Source organism: Mustela erminea, chromosome 7, assembly GCF_009829155.1.
Source record: "Mustela erminea isolate mMusErm1 chromosome 7, mMusErm1.Pri, whole genome shotgun sequence".
Classification (NCBI taxonomy): Eukaryota; Metazoa; Chordata; class Mammalia; order Carnivora; family Mustelidae; genus Mustela; species Mustela erminea.
Window position 1 is genome coordinate 84,227,648 of NC_045620.1, and position 22,978 is coordinate 84,250,625.

Here is a 22,978-nt window from a genome sequence, read left to right on the forward strand (position 1 = left end):
TGTTAAAAAGTTAAAAAGTAATGTAAGTGACCATTTGTTAATGGTTAAAAGTAATATATGTTCTTGTAGGTGTAGATTCCCCCCAACATTTGATTAAATGTTTAGAATGTATAGCAAAGTTGAATGAATTCTACAGTGAAACCCATATACCCATCACCTAGATTCTAACACTAATATTTACTCCCCTGACATATCACGTATTTATTTATTCATCCCTCCATTAGTCTATCTCATTTTTTGATGTATTTCAAAGTATCAATGTACTTCTCCTAAAGTAATTCAAAATATGCATGTCATTGATTAGAATTCACAGATGCAGATTTTTAATTTTCCATTTTCCTATCAGATTATTTTAAACAGTTAATATTTAAGAAATTCAAGTATTTATGTTATGGTAAATTAACTTTATAAGAAATTAGTTGCGACAGAGAAGTTTTTGTAACGTTTCTAGCATCTGCTTTAACTTTGTTTTTCCTTTTTGTTGTTGCTTTCAGTGGATTTTTCCAGAATTCTTTTTTTGAGTTCTCACCCTGGTTTACCTCTGATCTTTTTTTAAATTGTTACTTTTAAAAGTTTTAAACTCACATATATTTAAACCTTATTTTGAGACATTTTATGTTAATTTTAACATTTCATTTCCCCATGTTTTAAACTTACGGTGTTTTAGCAACAGTAGCTATTTCTGATAGCTTTTTTAAGTTGAATTAATCAGTATATGTAGAAATCAGGATTATTGAGTAGCTTGAATAGCTGATTTTTAAAATACGCTTAAATTCTATGACATCATTAGCCTTATTATACATACAAAATTTGACTTTTCAAATGTGGGTCATCTTAAGTATGCTCTCCTTGGAGACAAGACTTGTGAGTACTCTGCTTCTTGTGTGCTAGCATAGTTTTCCAGTATTATACTTAAGGTTGGAAATGTTGCTCATGAGCTAATTTTTAAACATTGTTTCCCTATGTCTTAATTTTTGGTATGTCTACAAATTTCCATTGATCTTGGTGAGACATATATAGAAACTTAATTTCAGTTCTAACTGCGGCATGTGCAGGTGGAAGTTTGTGAAATTTGCAAGTAATGTGGTGCATATCTGCATTATTACAATATAATAAAGAGTCATTTAATTTTTAACTTTTTTCATTGTGCTTTGTTGTACATTAAAACGTATCGTTTACACTTACCATTTCAATATTTAGTACAAAGAACTGTGCTGCATGCATTGAGCATTTTTCTACAAGTTTTTTTTCCCTGATGTGCTATTTCACATATCACAGGCCTTATTTTTTGAACATTTGAGCAAAAGAAACAGATGAAACCTCATACAAAACCCTCCAAAATATGAAAATGTGGGGTTTATTTGTGCTAATGCTCTTCTTTTGGAAGCATATGTATTGAAGGTAAGGTCCATTTATTGATTTAAACCACGTTGTACATAAAAATTTATTATTCATGATTAAACTCTCCAAGGCATTGTTCTTGAAAGAAAAGATTTTTTAAACTTGTGGAATGAAGAACTTTATCTGAAAGTGCCAGAAAAATTAAAATTAAATTATTCCCAAGTTTTCCAAAATATCATGGGAATGTAATTTTCTGAAGATATTTTATGCAAAAATTTGGCCTAAAGCCTTGATATTATAATTTTCTAGGATCTTATGGTCGGTGATGAGGCAAGTGAATTACGCTCAATGTTAGAAGTTAACTACCCTATGGAAAATGGCATAGTACGAAATTGGGATGATATGAAACACCTGTGGGATTATACATTTGGACCAGAGAAACTTAACATAGATACCAGAAATTGTAAAATCTTACTCACAGAACCTCCCATGAACCCCACCAAAAACAGAGAGAAGATTGTAGAGGTAAGTTTTTAAGTGGGATGTGTATATATGTCTTTCTGTGATGTAACGTTACAGCAGATGTTCTTTTACCATTGTTATTAAGAATAAAGGAAATGAAAATAATTGTTTCCCCCCCAGATCCTATTTATTAAGAACCTAACTAGTCATTATTTCTAAGTGGGATATATTAGTAAACAAAATCAAGTCCTGTTGCCATGGAACTTGTTCTGGCAGGTGACACCCATCCCACCTCCACTGCCCACAAAGTAAATTAACTGAATGGTTCCTTAGAAGATAATAGATGCTAAAGAGAGGGAAAGAGCAGGTTAAGAGGAGTGGGGAGGGGGTAACATTTTTCACAGGGTGTGAGAGTAGGCATCAAGAGAAGGTGATGTTTAAACAGAAAGTAAGGGAATCAGCCAGGATATGTTGAGGGAGAGCATTCCAGACAAGGGAAGTAGCTAGCCAGTGTGAAAGTCTTAAAATGGGAACAAGCCTGGTATATTAGAGAGTCAACAAAGAGGCTAGTATGGGGGAGCAGTAGGAGATAAGGTTAGGGAAATAATAGGGCCAGATCATCTAGGGCTTCACAGGTCCTTAAAGAGAATTATTCTTTTACTCTGAGTGAGATGAGGTGCTGTCACACAGAAGGGACATGCTCCAGTTTAGGTGTCTGTGGCTGCTGTGTTGTGAGTAGACCATAAGGAGGCAAGGGTGGAAGAGAAACAAGTTTGAAGACTTGCAGTTACCTAGGCAGAAGATAATGATAGTTAAGATTCAGGGTAATAACAGCAAAAGTAAAGAGAAGTGGCCAGACTGTGAATCTATTTTAAAAGTGCCAAAGCATTTTCTGGTGCATTAAATATGGGTAATAGAGGAGGGGAGAACCAGGGATGACTCAAAAGGTTTTGGGATGAGCACCCAGAGGATAACATTACCATCAACTGAGATGGGAAAAGACTCAGATAAGTAGAATAGGATTTGAGGGCAATGGATCAGGAGTTAAGTTTTGGACATGGTAGGTCCTCATTAGACATCCAGTCAAAAATGTCAGAGAGAGGTATCCCCCACTTTTCGAAAGTTCATGTTTTGCCACTTCACTTTGACCAGAGACCTACATTAGTACCTGTTTTCACTAACTGAAAGAACTCCGAAGAGGATTTTCACTTAATGAGAAAGGGGAAAAGGAAAAATTGCATTCGGCAGTTTTTCTACAGTGAGCTGTTAGAGGCAGCGCACACCCAGAGCAGAGAGAGTGGCGGCACCAAACTCTGACCCTGGAACAACACTCAGCATCGCGGCATCAAGGTGCCATAGCTTTGAACTGTGTGTATGAGCACCTGTGCTTTATCTTGTTTCATTTTGTGCATCCATTAGCAAGATGTGTCCTAGGTTATCAGAAAAGCCCAAGATAGGTTATTTTTGGGGTTTGGGAGCTCTCAATTTTCCATATAAACTAATGATAATTGCTTCTTTGATTTACATTTCAGCTTTACTTAAGGTTTCATAGGAATATTCTACCTTCAGGTAGCGGGGAAACCTGTAAAAGATCAAGTTCAGAAGAAAAGTCTGAAGCTAGAGAAAGAAACTTGGGAGTCGTTCACCAGGGAAGTGGGAACAGACAGTAGTGGGAAGGCTAAGGACCAGGGAGGAGGGAGTTAGCGAGAGGAGATTGAAGGGCCCTGGGGGAAGCAAGTATAGAGAGCAAGAAGTCTGCATTCTTCGAGTTTAGAGAAGTAACTTTTCAAGGTTGTCTTTCATTATATTTTGTTTTATATGAGGTAGGAACTGTATGACTTTGTCTTGTTCTATTTGAGGTAAAAGCTTATAATAATGGTTTCTGTCTTCGTAGCTTTGCAGACACTGCTCTACATCTATTTAGCTGTTGGTGGAAATTTTAGAAGGATTATACAAGAGATTATTGCTGGACAGTATTTTTAAATTCTGGATTAAAGCTTAAGTTTTATATTAAATGTTTTAAAAATTTAAGATCCTGGTTTTAGTTACAAAATCCATGTCATTCCTTATGGCTTATATCTTACTACTACTTTTTCCCCTCCTGACCACCCCAGAACTGTGAAAGATGGCCGTTATTATATTAGTTCATATTTTAGTTGCAACTTATTATTTCTAAGTGATTTATAACTACTAATACTTTTTGTGATGGATAAGTAGTCATTTGTAATTGGTATTTATTTTTAGTAGCACATTGTAAAATCAGCTTAGAGGTACTTTTGCATTAAATCAAAAGGTTCCTCCTGCACATGTTAACCACCTTAGGAAAGCAACACAACATCAGAATGAAAATCAAGTTTCCTTTCAGATGAAAAGTTAGAAAGGTGACATTATACTTGGATGCATCTTCCACTGGCTAGCTATTTGACTAGGACATGTTTGTGGTTTTTGTTTGTTTTTTTATCTGCGAGACTGACAAGAATTGGTCTCACTGTGCTATAAAGTCTCATGTTCTTTTAATATTCTTTTTTACTTGTGGGTGCAAATTTGGCTGTGACTGGTAATGCCCTACTTTAATCTTATCCAGTAAGTTCATTTAGTACTACAAATATTTTCTAATTATCTTACAAATAAAAACAAGTTCTAATGGACTTTGATGATGACAAACACAAATACAGCTTAACTCTTCCATTTTCTCCTGGCTGGAGAGGGGATATGGTATAAAATACAGGTTGGAATATCTGGTTTCTTAATTGAGTACTGGCTAGATTAGAATATCTGGTTAGAATATCTAGTTGCTTAATTGATGAATATGTATTTCAGAGTAATAACATTTAAATCCTATGTAATTCTCATTGTGATCATTTATAAAATTTCTAGGTCACTAGATCTACCCAGTGGTAGTCAGCCCTGCCAGGCAAGCAGTGCTCCCTGTAGATGACAGAAAAAGTCCTACAGGATGTTCCAGCCCACCTGCATTATAGAGAATGAGCATCATAGTGACCAGAGAGGGCACAAGGAGACTCCTCCCTTTAGTGTAGCTCAGCTAAGAGCGGCGCCACAGCCAGGGCTCAAGCCGGGAGGGTGGGTGGAACAGCTAGGCAGTTTCTGTATCTGCCAGCATTCAGGAATTACTGCATATATTTTTGGCTTCCTGCCCTGCCGTTTTACTACTTTTTTTTTCTTTTTTTTTTTAATCAGTTGGGGGTAGAACTCTACTCTTGGCCCAGGTTAGGACAAAGGGATGGGAAGGTCAGCAGTTGAGCAGTTTCTGTAGTTTGTCCTTGAGTTAAAAGATATTTTCATTAAGGGACATCATTAAGAAAGGCTTGTTCAGATGCGAAAATCTTTCTTCCACTCTAATTAGCTATTAACCAAAATATTCAAAAATCTTGGCTTTGTAGCACTTAGGAAATACTTGAGGACTCCGTGTACATCCAAAAATCTGTTCGCCACATTGGAGCTCTGTGACAGCTGAGGAGAATGGAGGACTCTTTTAGGTCCCTTTTGATTCTGTTTTGGCAACTAATCTACTCTGTAACCATCAAGAAAGCATAAAATATATACGTATTATATAACTTCTAAATACCAGCATTTCTTTCTCTCCTTTTGCATTTTCAGGTAATGTTTGAAACTTACCAGTTTTCTGGTGTGTATGTAGCTATCCAGGCAGTTCTGACTTTGTATGCTCAAGGTAGGTGAAACTTAACTTTTAGAATAATCAACTCGGGCATTTTATATCAGAGGAATTTGGTTTGTCAGTAAGTTGTAAATCCCAGAAAAGCACAATATTTATATATTTATTTAAATTTTTTCAAATATTTACTCAAATATTTTCATAATTTCTAAAATTAGTCAAATAAAATACCACATATATTTTTATTTTCTTCATTAAGCAATGAAGGACTTAAGGCAAAGAGAACTCAAATTTTCAAAAATTTTTTTAATTTTTTTTATTAACATATAGTGTATTATTAGCCCCAGGTTTCAGGTCTGTGAATCGCCAGGTTTACACACTTCACAGCACTCACCATAGCACATACCTTCCCCAGTGTCTGTAACCCAACCACCCTCTCCCTACCCACACCCGCCGCCCCCCCAACCCTCAGTTTGTTTTGTGAGATTAAGAGTCTCTAATGATTTGTCTCCCTCCCAATCCCACCTTGTCTCATTTATTTCTTTCCTAACCCTCTACATTGCCTCTCAACTTCCGATATCAGGGAGATCATATGATAATTGTCTGTAAAAGTAGGAGGTTCCCTCTTTTAGACCTTTTTTTTTTTAATTCTTTTTTTAAAAGATGTCATTTATTTATCTGTCAGAGAGAGAGCGGGAGAATGAGCAGGGGGAGCAGCAGGCAGAGGGAGAAGCAGGCTCCCCACTGAGCAAGGAGCCCGATGTGGGACTCAATCCCAGGACCCTGAGATCATGACCTGAGTCACCCAGGCATCCTAAACTTTTTTAAAGTAAAAAAAAAAAAAATTTTTTTTTTTGTAAGAGAACCGAGGAAGCAGGTTCCCTGCTGAGCAGAGAGCCCGATGCGGGGCTTGATCCCAGGACCTTGGAATTATGACCTGAGCTGAAGGCAGAGGCTTTAACCCACTGAGCCACCCAGGTGCCCCAAAGTAAAAATTTTTTATGCAGTGAAGAATGAGCTGGAATTCGTCCTTAGAATTGTCAGAGTTGGGGTGCCTGGGTGGCTCTGTCAGTTAAGCATCTGTCTTTGGCTAATGTTGTTATCCCAGGGTCATGGGATTGAGTCCCGCATTGGGCTACTTGCTCAGTAGGAAGCCTGGTTCTCCCTCTCTCTCTGCCACTCCCCCTACTTGCGCTGTCTCTCCTGCTCACTCTCTCTCTCTCTCTCAAATAAATTAAACCTTAAAAAAAAAAAAAAAAAAAAAAAAGAATTGTCAGAGTTTAAAAAAAATACAGAGATCCAAAAAAGGTTAGTATAAAATCACACTTGTTATATACATAGTAGAGGAGAAGGTCAACATTTGGAAATGTCTTCCTAACTTTTATGTTTTCTTGGTGCTGCCATTAGTAACTGCATCCCTTTCTGTTGCGAATAAAAATTGGTCATGTGGGGAGAGCTCTTTATATTCTGATAGTCTTATTAAGAGAATTTATGGGGCTGTCAAATAGGTGCCATACAGCCTGTTAGGCACTTGAAATGTGAAGATACCCTCAAAGAATTTAGAGTCTAATAGGGAAAAAGATACAGAAACAGATAATTTTGACTCAGCATGACAAAGGTTTCTAAAGGAGATGACACCTGAGCTAAATCTTCAGCCTTAGTCATTAGCTGTGTGTATGACATAGTACTTAGAAGACTCACTGTGGTGACCCATTTAATTCTAAACATGGATTAGTAAAAAACACCTTGTAGAAATACTCGTTGGCTCATTAAACTGTCTTCAGTACAACATATAGATACTTAGAAAATACTTAGGGGAATTAAATTTTCAAAAAAGTTTTGTTCATTCATCAAGTGGAATGTACCTTGTGCTGTGTTTAGTGCAAAGGACATGGCAGTGAGTAAGGTCTTCTTGACCTTAACGTGATTATATTCCAGCTATGAATAATTTTCCTTTGAAGAAGGAATTTAAAATCACTTGTTACTTTATAAGGAGTGTTTACCTGCACTGTGGTAATTTTACTTCATTTTTAGAAAAATGAATTCCAGAAATTATTTTAGAAAATACTTTGGAGGGGCGCCTGGGTGGCTCAGTGGGTTAAAGCCTCTGCCTTCGGCTCAGGTCATGATCCCAGGGTCCTGGGATCGAGCCCCACATCGGGCTCTCTGCTCAGCAGGGAGCCTGCTTCCTCCTCTCTCCCTGCCTGCCTCTCTGCCTACTTGTGATCTCTGTCTGTCAAATAAATAAATAAATAAATAAATAAAAGAAAATACTTTGGAAAAAAAATAGATAACTAAAAATTTGGGGAATCTAAGCTTTGAAACTGGTGATAATAGTTTCATTTGGGTGGTGAGGATGGACAGTGTTAATAAAGTGAATTTTTGTTTAAATTGTATTTGAATAAAACTGACCATAACAGATTTTTCTAGCAGTATTCATGCATTTATTTCCATCCAATGAGAAGATACTGTCTTTTAATTCCTGGTATTTAGTCATTTTTTGTATAACTATTGAAGCCTTAATTGTGAGAAATGATAGTCCAGTAATGATCAAAAGAACTCTGACCCGCAGTAAAATTCTCCTTCTAAACAAGGTGGCTAGTGCTACCAGTTATCCCAAGGTAGGAAGAAGCATTTGGAGCCGTGGAAGGCTTGTGAGTAAGAGAAGTGACATGGTGGTTTAGGAAGCTATGTTTGACTGCATGCTAAAGACAGGATTGAAGGGAATAATTGGAATTAGGGAATCTGGAGGTAAGAGTTGTCAGGAAAGGTGTAAATGAAGAGGTATGAACTCAGTTGAACCTCAGAGAATCCATAGGAATTGAAGTGGAAGAGCGTATACTCAAGTGACAAAATGGTGTGGCACTGAAAATGGGTCAGATGTGTACTTCGAAAGGCTATTCTGTAACCTGGTGGGAGTGGGAGAAAATAGGCTGCAGTTGGATGGGAAGGTCTGTTTGGAAAATAAAATGTAAATCCTACTTTAGTTGATATTACTGGGAGTGTTTTTGAATTAATGATGTGGATTCCTCTTTTTTTGCAATGAAATGTTTTTCTTGTTAAAAGGAATGCAGCATTAAAAGGCAGTAGATGTGGGGCGTTTGGGTGGCTCAGTGGGTTAAAGCCTCTGCCTTCAGCTCAGGTCATGATTCCAGGGTCCTGGAATCAAGCCCCACATCGGGCTCTCTGCTCAGCAGGGAGCCTCCTTCCTTCCCTTCCTCTCTCTCTGCCCGCCTCTCTGCCTACTTGTGATCTCAGTCAAATAAATAGATAAAATCTTAAAAAAAAAAAGCAGTAGGTAATTTTTATGAAGCTTTTTATGAAGATTTATATACACCATCAATCAAGGAAAGACAGTATATGAGCTTCAAAAGGAGGTAGATTGAATAAATGTATCAAAGATAAATCATTATGATTAAATATTATGGTGCATTCAAGTTTGTATTATACGAGAGAGAGAGAACCTATTCAGGGATGTGAAAATAATAATGCTTAAGAAAGTTACAGACATTGCATATTCTATAAGGTGAAAAGTTTTTGGTTAAAACATTGTTAGACTATGGGGCACCTGGGTGGCTCAGTGGGTTAAAGTCTCTGCCTTCAGCTCAGATCATGATCCCAGGGTCCTGGGATCGAGCCCCGCATCGGCTCTCTGCTCAGCAGGGAGCCTGCTTCCTCCTCTCTCTCTCTGCCTGCCTCTCTGCCTGCTTGTAATTTCTGTCTGTCAAATAAATAAAATCTTTAAAAAAAAAAAATTGTTAGACTAGTAACTATTAGAAAATTTGAGTTAGAAAAAGTTTTGTCTTTTCTTTTTCCCCTAAATTAACCCTAGTGCAGAAGGTAACTTTTGCATTCATTTGTAGTTTAAATAGTATGTATGGGAAACAAGGCAGCTTCTTTGCTGTTCTTTTATTAAAAGGTTTAGCTGACATTGTCTTTCTGGTTTCTGGTGAATAATTAAAGTGATCCTTTGGCTTGCCAAGGTTAATTGTTCTCAAATTTCCAGCTATCTAGTATCAATAGGAATTTTTCCAAGACACAGTTTTGAATATATTATTTGACAAAAATAATAAGCACATTATTTCAGCAGGTTCACTATCAACTTGTATTTATCTCTCAGAATGGTTTTCCTAAAAGTTACGATGATGCTTTAGAAAATTCCACTTCAGGGAAATTCAGGGATCAAGATTAAATTGGAAAGAAAAATAAAGAATTGTACTGAGCTTTAAGAACATGTTGTGTTTTTCAGTTCTGGGTCTCAGAGTCTGTTTCTTCCTATCTCTTGGGATAGCACACAGATTAAAGGTCTCACAAGAGGCATGTGTGAGAACTTAGTGTCTAGATGTTAGAAGTAAACTGCAAAATAAATAATAAAGAAATGCTGTCTTCTAGACCATTCTGGTTGGTGAAGTTTCTAGTTTGGCTTCTGTACTAATTTTTGAAATTTGCTGGTTCTGATTTTTCTGATTTGGCTTTTTATTTAAAACCTCATGGTTCTCGCACAGGTTTATTGACTGGAGTAGTGGTGGACTCTGGAGATGGTGTAACTCACATTTGTCCAGTGTATGAAGGCTTTTCTCTCCCTCACCTTACCAGGAGACTGGATATTGCTGGAAGGGATATTACCAGATATCTTATCAAGGTAAGCAAAAGAAGACATCATAGAAATTAGCTTTTGTAGTTTATATTTACTAACTTAACATATTTGAAATAATCCTCTCAGGATCATAGCAGATCTTCTGCACCACTGGGGGAATGACCCATTTACCCCATTCATTATTCATGTAAAAATCCATGTAAAATTTACACACATGCTGTCTGGTGTGGTAATGAGAATAGAATACATCATTACATAATTATGTTTGCTAATCCTGAAGACTTGGTAGTGAAATAGAAGAGACCGTAAAACTTTTTGAGCAATAGAGGCAGCCTTTTCTGCCATGAAACCTTTTTTTGAGGGGAGCCTGGGTGGCTCAGTCAGTTACGTGTCTGCCTTGGGCTCAGGTCATGATCTGAGGGTCCTGGGATCAAGTCCCCTAAGCAGGAAATCTGCTTCTCCCTCCCCTCCAATCCCTTACTCATGCTCTCTCTCTCTTTCAAATAAATAAAAAAAAACTTAACGGGCCCAGTTGTACCAGACTTCAATATTTAGTAGTTTTCATGGAATATATCTAGTGTTTAGTGTTTACTATGTATTAATGTTTACTTCTAACTATAATTAGTTACAATTTTCGTTAAAACATTGCTGGAGAAAGTATATAAGGCTGTTATTTAGAGGTATGTATATATTTTTAATATTGGAAAAAAAAGTTTAGACTAGTTAGTTTATTTTCTCCAGGTCAGTGGCTCTCAACCAGGGGTAATGCTGCCCCCACCCCACCCCCGGGACATTTTGCAACACCTGGAGACATTTTTCGTTGTTCCAGCTGTGCAGGAATGCTACTAAACATTCTTCAGATGTTTAGTGGGGGCAGTCCCCACAACAAAGAATTATTAAGGCCCACAATATCATTGGTGCTACTGTTGAGAAACTATTCTAGGGTGATGTCTATGCAGTAAAATAGGTTGTATAAGTCTTTATCTTCACATGGGGTTCCATTTGTCTCATTTAGAGTAATAATGAGATTAAGCTAATGAGAACTATAATACTCTTGTTCCAGGCCAAAATTCTGTCTGAGGAATATCTGAGGGTTTTAAAAATTTTGTATGAAAAGTCCAATTTGGGGTTTTTTTTTCTTTTAACTTGAATTATCTTTATTTGAAATTTTTTCTGTTAATTTGAATTCTAATCATTTATTTCATTGACAAATACTCTTGCCCGTCTACTGTATGTCAGACATAATGCTAGAAGTAGGGATAAAACTTTTTAAGGCCTAGGGATATTTCAGGAATATGGCATTGATTGAGCAAATGGCAGATTATAGGAGTCCAGTACTAAAATAATATTCATTGAAATATTTATTTTGATTATTTATCAAAACTATCTAAACATCAGCACTCAAAACAGTCATTTTTTAAAACTAGCTTGGTTTTTTAAGCTTACTTTACCCATTTATTATTCATAAACTGTTAATTCTTTCACTCTCTGTGAAGGTGAAATACAAGTCCTTTCATGGAAAATACTATTCCCATTTCTGAAATATTCAGTAAGACCTAAGGATCCACTGTCCATTGCATTTATTACTGACTTGAACTGTTTAGTGAGCAATGAAAGCTTGCCAGGAGTTAACTCATTCAGATTAATTGTGAATTTGCTACTGTTTTTTTGTACCAGCTGCTGCTTTTGCGAGGATATGCCTTCAACCATTCTGCTGACTTTGAAACAGTTCGCATGATTAAGGAAAAATTGTGTTATGTGGGGTATAATATTGAGCAAGAGCAGAAGCTGGCCTTAGAAACCACAGTATTAGTTGAATCTTACACAGTAAGTATTTTCGATATTTAATACATATGTGGTTTTAAAATGGAGCACCATGAGGGGCGCCTGGGTGGCTCAGTGGGTTAAGCCTCTGCCTTCGGCTCAGGTTATGATCCCGGGGTCCTGGGATTGAGCCCCACGTCGGGCTTTCTGCTCAGTGGGGAGCCTGCTTTCTCCTCTCTCTCTGCCTGCCTCTCTGCCTACTTGTGATCTGTCTGTCAAGTGAATAATAAAATCTTTAAAAAAAAAAAAATGGAGCACCATGATTGTTGATAATGTGCTTAAGTAGGTTTTCTTAGAATCAGTATTTTTGTTTTGAGTTGTTAGAGTATGTATGTGTGTGACTTTTAATGTCTTTCTACAATAAGATTCTTTGATTTGATTATTTTAGGGCACCATATAATGTGAAATAAGGCAAATCATAAATAGCTTTTCTACCTTAGGATGTAATTAGATAAGAGATATTATTTTGAGATTCTGAGATCTAAAATAGCACTTTTCAACATGTGTTTTGCAGAGTGTTATTTCCCTGAGATGTTATTAAGTAATTTCACAAATATTAAAGTGGAGTTTACATTGTCCAATAAGTTTGGGATTCAGTTTCACTTTACTGAAGAGCTTCTCAGAACCTTTGATGTGCTTAGTATGTGTATATCTGTGAGAATGTGGTAAACTGCCTGTTTCTCAACCTTATTAGACTACAGGATTCTAGCATTTCATGAGACTCCTGTTCTAGGAAGCGTACTTTGGGAAGTGCTCATCCTATAGCTTTCCTATAATTATTCCTATAATAATTCAGTAGGTGGCAGTCTTTTCCTGACTTTGTATTTTCTTAATGAACTGTTGAAAACAAATGTTAACTTGAAAGTATAACTAGTAAGATTGAGAACCCAGTTATAGGTTACACCAGGAGAGTAGATTCTACCTGATTTTTTAATGTATTGTTAAGTCTTTATATTCATCTGGGTAGAAAATACTTCCATATCTCATCTTTGATCTAGTTATTACTAAAATGAAATCAAGTAATGGGCAATAAAAACAAGTATTCTTAAACCGTTTGATTCATGTAAGCTCTGCATATCACAAATATGTATGAAATAGTCATTTTAAAAATTATTGTTAATTTTTATAAATTATATTGTTTTATTTTTAAGCAATACTGATCCAAATAATTTATAAGCAACTTATTAATCTCCAGATCTGCCCTGGAGATTCTTTTCTGAAGCTTTTTTGATAGTCCCTTTAGATTTATAATTTTTCATATACCTGACTTGTAAGAAAATGGCGTGAGACAAAAAGATGAGAGAACTAGAAATGTAAAACATGTTTTATTTAATTTTTCCCCTCCTTTCTCAAAGAATTTGAGGTGGGTTACAAAAATATACACAGGTGACTTTTGGGGCGCTCACTCCCTATGCAATGTATAACTTTTGACTCCCTCAAAAATTAACTACTAATAGCCTACTGTCATTGCCTTGCCAATAACATAAACAGTCAACTAACAGATATTTTGTATGTTAAATGTATTATATACCATGTTCTTACAATAAAGTAAGATAGGAAGAAAAGAAAATGTTACTAAGAAAATAATAAGGACGAGAAGATACATTTACAGTACTTTACTGTATTTGTCGGAAAAAATGTCCTTGGACCTGTGCAGTTTAAACCCATATTGTTACAGGGTCAGCTGCACAATAAATAAAAAACAGTAGACTAATGAAACTGATGAGCAAGTGAAGAGGGATAAGGAGAGACAAGTAAAGGATAGGATAAGATTTGGTGCAAAAAAACGAGAATCCTACAGTCATAATCGGTAGGGTAGGGTCTAGAGGTTGGTAGCTCCTAGGCCAGGTGGCCCCATGCTGACCAGCAGCCAGAGTATGGAAAGAAACCACACCCTCGGAGAGGCTGAAGTATGAGCTACAGAGGTTTTGCCAATAACCGTGTACTGTATATAAAATTTTTCCAGATATTTTGGGTGATTTCATGTGGTTTCTAAACTCACCTGATGGGTTTTTGTTTTTTTAAGAGTATTTGTTTGAATCAGTATCCTTGGGGGTTATTTGTTTTTTGAGTGTTTTTTTTTTTTAGTTTGATACAATTTATTAAAAGTTTGTGGAGGTTTTGAAAAATGTGATTACTTTTGCTTGTATCTGTAAACCTGGAGTAAATTTTTTAAGAAAAAAAAACCTTGGCTTTGTGGTACTTTGTCATACTGCAAAGTCATTTTTAGAATCCAAATACAATTACAGTAGTCATATTATTATAAATATACTGTGAGACATGTCAATGTAAGACTAATTCTGGTGTCTCCTATGGAAGTGGGTCAAATGCCAGCATACACCAGCATGCTTATAATTTAGGTCAATCCAATGAGTTGTGAGGTGGTTTTAAGAGAGGGAGGGGCACCTGGGGGGCTCGGTTGGCTAAACATCTGCCTTCAGCTCAGGTCATGATCTCGGGGTCCTAGATAATCCCTAGCCCAGCTCCCCGCTCAGAGGGCAGTCTGTTTCTCCCTCTACCCCTGCGCCCCCCCACCACCAGCTCATGTGCACACTCTCTCTCTTTCTCTCTTTAAAAAAAAAAAATGGGAGTTTTTTGGTGTTTGCCTACTTGGCTTAGTCAGTCGAGCATCCAACTCTTAATCTTGGGGTCATGAGTTCAGACCCCACATTGGGCTACAGCCCACTTCAAAAATTAAACATTAAAAAATAAATTAATAAAAATAAATAAATAATAAAATATATTAATAAATAAATGGGAGTTTTTACTTACCATTTCTCATTTAATTAAATATAAACATGACGTGTGACTTTCTGCATACACAGGGTCATGTTGTAATGATATCTGACCAGTTGTTTAAATCTTAATTTGCTCTGTGGGCGCCTGAGTGGCTCAGTAGGTTAAGCATCCGAATCTTGATTTCAGCTCAGGTCATGCTCTCGTGGCCATGAGATTGAGCAGCAGAACAAGCCTTATGTTGGGCTGCACGCTGGGCATAGAGCCTGGTCAAGATTCTCTCCCTTTCCCTGTTCCACTCCCCCTGTATGCATGGGCTCTCTCTCTTAAAAAAAATCCTGGGGCACCTGGGTGGCTCAGTCATTAAGCATCTGCCTTTGGCTCAGGTTGTGATCCCAGGGTCCTTGGATCAAGCCCCACATTGGGCTTTCCGCTCAGCAGGAAGCCTGCTTCTCCCTCTCCCATTCCCCCTGCTTGTGTTCCCTCTCTCGCTGTGTCTCTCTCTGTGGAATAAATAAATAAAATCTTTTAAGTAAGAAATCTTATTTGCTTAAGTTGAAATTATATTTATCCATTATTTAAAATTTAATAGGATCTAGAGGGGAGCCTAGCTGGCTCCGTTGGTAGAGCATGTGACTTGGTCTTGTGAGAGGTTGTGAGTTCAAGCCCCACTTTGGGTGTAGAGATTACTTAAAATCTTTAAAAAAATTTTTAATAGGGTCTAGTAAGTAGGATACAGTAGAACTGCTTAATAAAAAGTAATCTTGAGGCACCTGAGTAGCTCATTCATTAAGTATCTCCCTTTGGTTCCGGTCATCATCTCCTGGGATCAAGCCGCACATTGGGCCCCCTGCTTGTGTTCCTGCTCTTGGAGTCTCTCTCTGTGTCAAATAAATAAATAAAACCTTTAAAAATATATATTACAGTAATCTATCAGTGTTTCTTAAACTTTTCTAATCATAAAACATTTTTTGGATTACATGATTTGACAGAAGTTTTACACATGATATAAACTGTTTTGATGGCAAAACAGTAAAGTTTCACAGTGCAATTATTTGGTAAAAGAAATTATTTAAAATTTTTAACTGAATGTGTCTATGCTACATAGTAAAAATATCCATAAAATAAACCACAAATGTGTTAAAACAGAGAAACAGCATTGACACCAGCCAGTAATCCAAATGCAGTGGTTTATTAATTCTTCCTTTTTTTTTTTTTTTTTAAGATTTTGTATATTTATTTGATAGAAAGAGACAGCAGGAGAGGGAACACAAGCAGGGGCAATGGGAGAAGGAGAAGCAGGTTCCCTGCTCTGGGCTCCGTCCTAGGATCCTGGGATCATGACTTGAGCAGAAGGCAGACACTTAATGACTGAACCACCCAGGCACCCCTTAATGCTTCTTTTTTATGCTTAGCTGCACACAGCAGTGGAACATGACACACTCATGCATTCATCACTTTTTTCAAGAAATTCCTGATGTGTTGGAGCATGGCATGATGGCATGTTCTGCATTTAAAAAACAAAACAGCATGATAATAACAGCTATCTAAGTGTATTTTATTTCGCCTGTTTTTTTCTTTTTCAAAAATTCATTTTAGGAGAAACATGTTGCTGATAATGATTTTGGTTATTGAACAGATGTGTTTAAAGTACTAGTGTTCTAGTAGAACACTGGGAAATTTTAAAATATGTTTTGCTGACTAATACCTGGTTATTCTTGGTTTCTAGCTCCCAGATGGCCGCATTATCAAAGTTGGGGGAGAGAGATTTGAAGCACCAGAAGCTTTATTTCAGCCTCACCTGATCAATGTTGAGGGAGTAGGTGTTGCCGAATTGCTTTTTAACACAATCCAGGCAGCTGACATTGATACCAGGTACATCATAAGTGCTGGTTTCAAAGTTATTTATCAATAGAGTATGTATAGTTAAAGTGACTAAGTTGCCTATTACTTCACTCATGGTTTTGAACAGATAAGGGAAAAGAATTTTTTGAGGGTGACATTTGATGTTGGATATATATCACTGTGTCTCAGAAACCACCTTAAACTTTTTTTTAAATAATTCAGAACTTAAGGAAAATTTCCCAAGAATAATACAGAGAAGTCATGTATACTCTTTACTCAGTTTCTCATTCTACTAATTTTAACATTCGGCATGTTTATTCTATCATTCTCCCTCTCTTTTTTCTTGAGCCTTTTGAGAGTATGTTGAACATGAAAGTCCTCTTTACTCCTTGATATTTGCTTTGTATTTCCTGAGAACAGAGTTATTCTCTAACTAGCTGCAGTGCTGTTTCTGAGCTCAGGAGAGTGATTACTGATCTGCTGTTATCTGCCACCCATTTTTCAGTTTCGCCTACTATCCCAGTGATGTCCTTTATACAGTTTTTCCTTTCCCCAGGAGATTATCAAGTCTAAGCTCACACAGTGTATGTAGTTGTCATGTCTTAGCTTTTATCTGTTACAATTCTTCAGGCTTTCATGACAGCAACATCTTTTTAGAGTACAAGCCAATTATTTTAGAGAATTTTTCTCAACTTGAGTTTGAGTATTTTTTCATGATTAGATCCAGCTTATGCATTTGGGGCTGGAATACTACGGAAGTGATGTGTCCTTCTCAGGGTGTCCCATCCAGAGATGAGTTCTGTTTGTTCCTTGTTGGTGATGTTAGGATTAAGTTCTTGATGAAGTTTCCTGTTCAGTTTTTGTATTTTTCCTTTCTTAGTTTGTAAGTAATTTGTGGGAAAGTACCTTGGGACTGTATCGATCTCCTATTCCTCATTAAACCCTGCCCTCCCACCCCTTTTAGTATTGTTGATGATTCTTGCCTAAATCCATTTTTATTGTGCTCTCAAAAAGGTAATTTTCTAATTCTGTCATTCTTTCTATATTTATTAATTGGCATTCCAGCATAAGGAAGCGCATTGCCTCGTTTTGCTTGTTATCAGTGTGAACTCATGATTTTGTCCAGTGATTCTAATCTGTTACTGTCTTTATTTATTTTGATGCTCAAACTGTTCCTGATTTGGCCAGGGAGAGCCCCTTCAAACACACCTGTGTATCCTTTGACATGCTCTTATCCCTTTGAGCACATTCTGTTTTGTAGCACAGGATAGTCCTGCCTTAGCTTTAATTTTTTAGGTAAAACATTACCATCTAGTCAGAACTATATAAAAAGCATATTTTGAAGTATTACTCCCAGCCCCTTGTTCTCTACCCTAGTCTTCCTCCCTCTTACAGGTAAATTATCTCATTAGCTTGGCTTTATCCTTTCTGTGTTTCTTATTTGTTCTTATACAAAAGGTAGCGAAGTATAAATGCTTTTTTGCACTTTACTTCCTTCACTTAATATATCCTAAACAATCCCGACCATTCCTAGAGATTGTCCTTTTTTTCCCCAGTGTATACATAACATTTGGTGAATCTGGGTTACGTAGGTAGATGCCAGTATTTTTGCAGACAAATAATGCTGCAGTTAATAACCTTGTGCACAGTATATTTTTGTACTGTTGGGCATATATAATTTGAAAACATTTCTAAAGGGAATTGCTGGGTCTGAGGGTAAGTAAATGCATATAGTTTTGTTACTGCTCAGTTCCCCTGTCTGGATGTTAGGACCCTTCTTCTTCCCACCAGTAATAGATGAGGGCACCTGTGTGTCCCCACAGCTTGGTCATAGTTTGGCAACTTTTTAACTTTTATGCCAGTCTGATGAGTGAAATGATATTTCAGTGTAGTTTCAATTTGTATTTTACTTAAGAGAGAAGTTAAACATATTTTTCTATGTTTAGGGCTGTTTCTGTCTTTTTCTGGTGAATTATCTGTTCATGGCTTTTGCTTCTGTAGAATTTTTGTAATTTTCCCCCTCAGTTTTTACAAAGCTCTTTTTATATTATAGCTCCGTGATATTTATTGCAGGTACTTTTTCTGATTTTCCATTTGTCTCATGTGTTTTTTGGCTATACAAAAATTTTTATTTATTTATTAAATAAGTTGATAACCTTTTATTACATCTAGAGTTTGAGTCATAGTTGAACAGCCCTCCTGTACACCCAGGTTATGGAGGAATTCACTCAGAAGCATTTTGTAAAAAGCAAATGTTTGCTTACTTGTCTGTTTAACCCTGAGTTAAATAACCATCAAACTAATTTTTGTGGGATGGCGGAGGAGCAGGGTAATAATGAAAAGTAATAAAAATAGCAAGCAGTTGGCTTAGAACAAGCTATAAACTTAATGTGAGATGATCAAAAATCTAAACCTCTCTTAGTGGGGATTACGTAGATGCTTTGGTCCCTCGACTTAATGATCATTAATAGTAAAATTGGACTCAGAATATATACCTATTGGTGGTGATTGAAGTGTTGGCATTCCCAAAGCACTGGAGTCCAGTTCAGGACCTTACAACAGAGCTAGCATTGGGAAGTAGCACAGCTCAGCTCCGTGTGTTCTGCATGTTGAAGGTGTACCTGTAAATGCTCGTGGGAGCGGACCATGTGGAGCCATAGCTCAACTGCATGTGCTACACTCGTGTGCGGAGCTCTGCAAGTGGGTGTAAAAGCCGCACACTTCTGTAAGCTCCCCGGGGTCATGATAGGCTGAGCCGTTGGAAGCCAGGATGGATGAGGCCAAAATAGCTGTGGCTCAGCTCCTGAACTTCACTAGAAGAGTTCCTCAGACCCTCACTTAGTTATGTTACTCTTACTATGGATGCAGTTATTTTATTTTAAAGATTTTATTTATTTATTTGACAGAGAGAAATCACAAGTAGACGGAGAGGCAGGCAGAGAGAAAGAGAGGGAAGCAGGCTCCCTGCTGAGCAGAGAGCCCGATGCGGGACTCGATCCCAGGACCCTGAGATTGTGACCTGAGCTGAAGGCAGCGGCTCAACCCGCTGAGCCACCCAGGTGCCCCGGATGCAGTTATTTTAGATTTGACTATCTGGTATCATAACCGGTAGCATATTTAAGGAAAGAGAAGGCTGCTATAACAAGGAAACACGCCAGTCTCACACAACATAACAGCACCTAGTTCCAAGGCAAAGGAACAAAAGGGAAAAAGAACAAAAGGCAAATGGAAAAATTGGAAGAGCAACTGAAATCATAGTAGAAAATGGTTAGTTATGGTAAACTTCGAGAAGCACTGTGATGACATACATAGTCCAAATCATGGAAGTTTGTGATGTTAACTCTGGTCCTTGTTAAATGCCCAGTTGCAGGGGTGCCTGAGTGGTTCAGTCAGTTGGGCATCTGACTCTTCTGATTTCAGCTCAGGTTATGATTTCAGGGTCATGAGATCGAGCCCCACGTCAGGCCCTGAGGTCAGTGCAGAGTCTGCTTGTCCCTCTCCTTCTTCCCCCACGCCCAGCTTGCTCTCTCTCTCAATAGAAAAATAAAAATCTTTTTTTTAAAAAAACGTCTCAATTATATTTGCAGGACAATGTGTCATGTGCTTTAGAAGCATTCTCATTAAAATTATAATAAGTATTTTACATGTAGAGAGGGTTTGTTATCTAATAACAGCATTAATAACAAACGTTTGTTATCTAATAACAGCATTAATAATAAACCTTGCGATCCATGTTGAATTTTATTTAATTCTCCCAGCAATTGCTTGAAACTGACAGATATAAAAGGAATGCTGAAAGACTGTTTTTCTCATCTGAAACCCCAAATGATACCTTTTGTGTCTTTCTAGATCTGAATTCTATAAGCACATCGTGCTTTCTGGAGGGTCTACTATGTACCCTGGGCTTCCATCACGGTTGGAACGAGAACTTAAACAGCTTTACTTAGAACGAGTTTTAAAGGGAGATGTGGAAAAACTTTCTGTAAGTATCAGTCAATAATCCAGCTGTTAACATACTTTTTAAAACCCTATAAAGTAGCTTGTGAATCTTGACAACCACCAGAGGGAGCAAGAAGTCTTCCTAAACAAATTTTTAATGAAGTCACATGCAGCCTTGAAGAGATAGAAGTAAATGGTTCAAGGTAAGCTCTGTTTCAGAATGGTTGTACTGCCTGGTCACCTCTGTGTTCAGTGGCTGGAGGCAGTGAGGTCCCAGGCCACATGTTCTGGTTCCTCTGTAACAGACAACCTGGAGTCTAGGTGCTTCTAAGGGCACAGGAAGAACCTGCCATATAGTATTCCTTCCCCCAACCCTTTTCTGTGGGGATATGTTCAAAGGCTCCCAGTGGATGCCTAAACCGCAGATAATACTGATTCCCCCCATACAAGAACACTTATGATGAAGTTTAATTCATAGATTAGGCCCCAGAAGAGATTAACAACAACAACAGCAACAGTAAAATAGGATAGTTACAACAATACACTGGAAAAAAGTTATATGAATGTGGTCTCTGTTAAAATATCCTATTGTATTATACTCACTCTTGTGGTGATGTGAGGATAAAATGCCTTCGTGACGAGATAAGGTGACAGGAGTCACGCAGGCCTCGTGATGCAGTGCTCTGTTGGCCGGGCCATCTTCTGCTGCCAGACCATGGGTAACTGAAACCACAGATAAGGGGCGACTGCTGTGTTATGGAGAGAGAAATGCCTCTTGGGGTTTAGGGGTTCTTTTTAGCTAACTTTTCGGATATGTAACCAGCCTTCATTGCTACTCTTGGACTGTCTCAAATTTCTGATTCTGGATTATTTTTCTGGCTATTTCTTGTATACGTATACGTCTTACTTCCCTAAAAAGATTGTAAAACATAATGTAGCAAATATTTTGCATCCCCATCAGCTGTCCTTGCTCTTGAAACAGACTTTAATTGGTAGTTGTCAATGTATAGAATAGAAAGTAATTTACAAACTAGAAGGTAATAGGTGATGGTAATTCGGCATTGTTTTTTTTTTTTTTCTACCAACACTGGAGTGTGCAAAGTACACTATATATACTATGCACTCAGCCAGGGTCATTTAATTCCAGGTTAATCTCTGAGCTTTGTCCCAACAACCTTGATCAGCTGTTGTAGATAATGAGATTACATATTACAGAGGACTATATATATCAGAGATACTAATGTCACATTTTCATCTGTCACTAAATTGTGAAAATGGAGTGTGGATTCACATATATTAAATAAATTAAAAGACTCAAAAGGAACCATATTGTCCAAGTACTTTGCTTATTTGATTTTTTTTTTGTCATACATATAATTTAAAATTAATCTCAGGTGATTATTTCCTTACTCAGCAAATATTTCTTGACCTCCTTCTGGATGCCAAACACTTGTCTAGCTGCTGGAACAAACAAAACAGTAGTAAATAAAAACCAGGTCCCTACTTTTATTCTGTGAATGTGTCAGTAGTAATAAGCACTATGAAGAAAAGGAAAGTAAGGTGAGGGGCTAGAAAGTGGTAGTGACTGGGGAGGTGGCACGCTCCTTCATGTAGTGTGGTCCCGGAAAGACTCTGAGGAGATCAGTTCTGAGCAGAGACCTGAATAGAGTGAGCCGGTGAGCCACGTAACCATCTGTGGGAAGAATCTTCCAGGCAGGAATGGCAAGTACAAAAGCCCAGGGTTGAGGCGTCTGGGTGGCTCTGTCGGTTAAACGTCTGCTTTCGGTTCAGGTCATGATCCCGGGGTCCTGGGATTGAGACCTGTTTTAGGCTCCTCACTCAGTGGGGAGTCTGCTTTTCCCTCTCCTTCTGCCTGCTTCTCCCTCTGCTTATGTGCTTGTTTGCTTTCTCTCTACCTGTCAAAAAAATAAATAAAATTTTACTCCTCCCCACCCCCTCCCCCCACAAAATAAAAGCCCTGGGTTGTCAGGAATGTGCAGGTATGGCTGGGGCAGAGTGAGTAAAGGGGAGGCCTGGTTGGTGAGGTCAGAAAGGTGGTTGGATGCAGGTCTCGTCAGCCATGGTGAAGGGTTTAGCTTTACTCCTAGTGAAACTGAAAGCCTTGGGAGGGTTTTGAGCAGAGAAGTGATAGGATCTGACTTGTTTTTAAGGGATCACTAAGTCTGGTGTGGGGGAGGGAGGAAGAAAGAAGGCTGTAGAAGGACGAGGTGGCGGGCTGGGAGGGAGGGAGGTGGTGGTGGAAGTTCATGAGATGGAGGAGGTATGAAATTGTGTTCTTGAAGAGTAGAAGAGAGAAGACACGTGCTGTGGGCTTGCCAGGCTGCGCTGAGCAGCTCAAACGAAGGAAGTGATGCAGTTTAGCCAAGACAGGCAGTTTCTCACCCGTCATGTTCAGTTGCTTGGAGGCAGCTACAGAGTAGAGAGGTGGTCCCCCGAGTCCGTGCTGTGCCTCATGAAGTGAGAGGGAGAGAAGGATGAAGTCACAAAGGAGACCAGGAAGTGGTGGGGAGAGCACACACACGCACAGGAAGAGCGGGCACGAGGGGAAATAAGTCGGGACTCCTATAGGTGACTTGGCA

At 37.9% G+C, this 22,978-nt stretch overlaps 1 protein-coding gene across 2 annotated transcripts in view; it reads left to right on the forward strand.

Moving 5' to 3' along the window:
• The window catches only part of ACTR2 (actin related protein 2), a 39,329-nt gene that overhangs the window by 12,307 nt on the left and 4,044 nt on the right, over positions 1 to 22,978 (forward strand). For both annotated transcript variants that reach the window (XM_032352286.1, XM_032352287.1), the window contains 6 exons: positions 1,651 to 1,866; positions 5,422 to 5,494; positions 9,943 to 10,079; positions 11,712 to 11,861; positions 16,324 to 16,469; positions 20,289 to 20,421. In XM_032352286.1, coding sequence (XP_032208177.1) covers positions 1,651 to 1,866; positions 5,422 to 5,494; positions 9,943 to 10,079; positions 11,712 to 11,861; positions 16,324 to 16,469; positions 20,289 to 20,421 — 855 coding nt within the window. The remainder of the gene's footprint in view (positions 1 to 1,650; positions 1,867 to 5,421; positions 5,495 to 9,942; positions 10,080 to 11,711; positions 11,862 to 16,323; positions 16,470 to 20,288; positions 20,422 to 22,978) is intronic.